At 65.8% G+C, this 1,082-nt stretch overlaps 1 protein-coding gene across 1 annotated transcript in view; it reads right to left on the bottom strand.

The window, feature by feature from the left end:
- FCHSD1 (FCH and double SH3 domains 1) overlaps nucleotides 1-1,082 on the bottom strand; it is a 13,864-nt gene that overhangs the window by 10,688 nt on the left and 2,094 nt on the right. The window contains exons 2-3 of the mRNA XM_010001407.1: nucleotides 1,043-1,079; nucleotides 285-358 (exon numbers count right to left, since the gene is read on the bottom strand). Of these exons, the coding sequence (XP_009999709.1) occupies nucleotides 285-358; nucleotides 1,043-1,079 (111 nt within the window). The remainder of the gene's footprint in view (nucleotides 1-284; nucleotides 359-1,042; nucleotides 1,080-1,082) is intronic.

Here is a 1,082-nt window from a genome sequence, read left to right as displayed (position 1 = left end):
CCCCTCGATCACACCCTTCCAGACGGCAGCCACGCTCCTGCAGGTGACAGGAGGGCAGGGGTTCCATCTCCTGCCTCCCTGCCAGCTTTTGGGGGACACCCAGCAGGACAGCCAGCACCTCCCAGTCTGGGCTGTCACCTCCCAGTCAGTACCACAACCTCAGGGACATCCCACCCAGGGGCACCCCCAATCCTGGCTGGCGTCTGGCCAGCTGGGAGACCCAGGGATGGGCACAGCCAGTCCCAGCTGCTTGTCCCCTTCCCTGTCCCGTGTCCCCAGCCCACCTGGAGTCGCTGGCCTCGCCGCGGCCCCGCTGCCAGTCCCTCTTCACAAACTGGGCAGCCAGACGCTGCAGCGCCTGTGGACACAGCCCCTGCCACCCCCTGGGGGTCCCCAGAGCAGGGGCACACACCCCCTCCCCACAGCAGGGACCCCATCCTGCTCCCTGCAGGAAAAGCCTCCACCACAAGACCACATGCTGCAGGTTTTGGGGCAGAGTGGTCCTTTTTGGATCAGGGAGGGGAGACCAGTGAGAGGAGCAGCTGCAGAAGAGCCCCCAGCAAAGCCAAGCACAGCAGGACCCCAACCCTGGGATACAATCCCTTCCCAGCCTCAGGGGGAGAGTGGGGTGAGATGGCACCTGGGGCACCTGTGCTGCAGGGTGTTCCCAAGGGACATGGCAGGAACGTCCCAGGGAGCAGACCCAGGGTTGCCATTACAGTGCAGAGCCCTGCGATGACCCAGCAGACAGCAGAGCCAGGCAGTTTCCTCCCCCCTCTCCAAGGTTTTCCTTCCGGGCTCCCAAAGCACCCGAGGTCTGGGCCATGCTGTGCTCAGCAAAGCTCCCCAGCGGGTGCCCTGATGTGACCTGGCCCTCCCAGCAGGGAAAAGGCTGAGCCCACCCCCCACTGCCCTGCCCGGAGCAGCCAGGCCCTGCTCTGCCCCAAGAATTCCTGCCCATCGCTGGGCTCAGCTCCGGAACACACCGCGTGGGAAGGACGGGGCCCAGCGCTCGGTCCCCAGGGTGCTGGCACCTCCTTACCTGCCCATACTCCCTGTCGATGGCAGCCCTCTGCTTGCTG

Source organism: Chaetura pelagica, unplaced genomic scaffold (assembly GCF_000747805.2).
Source record: "Chaetura pelagica isolate M959 unplaced genomic scaffold, ChaPel_1.0 scaffold217, whole genome shotgun sequence".
Classification (NCBI taxonomy): Eukaryota; Metazoa; Chordata; class Aves; order Apodiformes; family Apodidae; genus Chaetura; species Chaetura pelagica.
The sequence above is the reverse complement of the archived record's forward strand: the minus strand, read 5'-3'. Positions and strand labels throughout refer to the sequence as shown.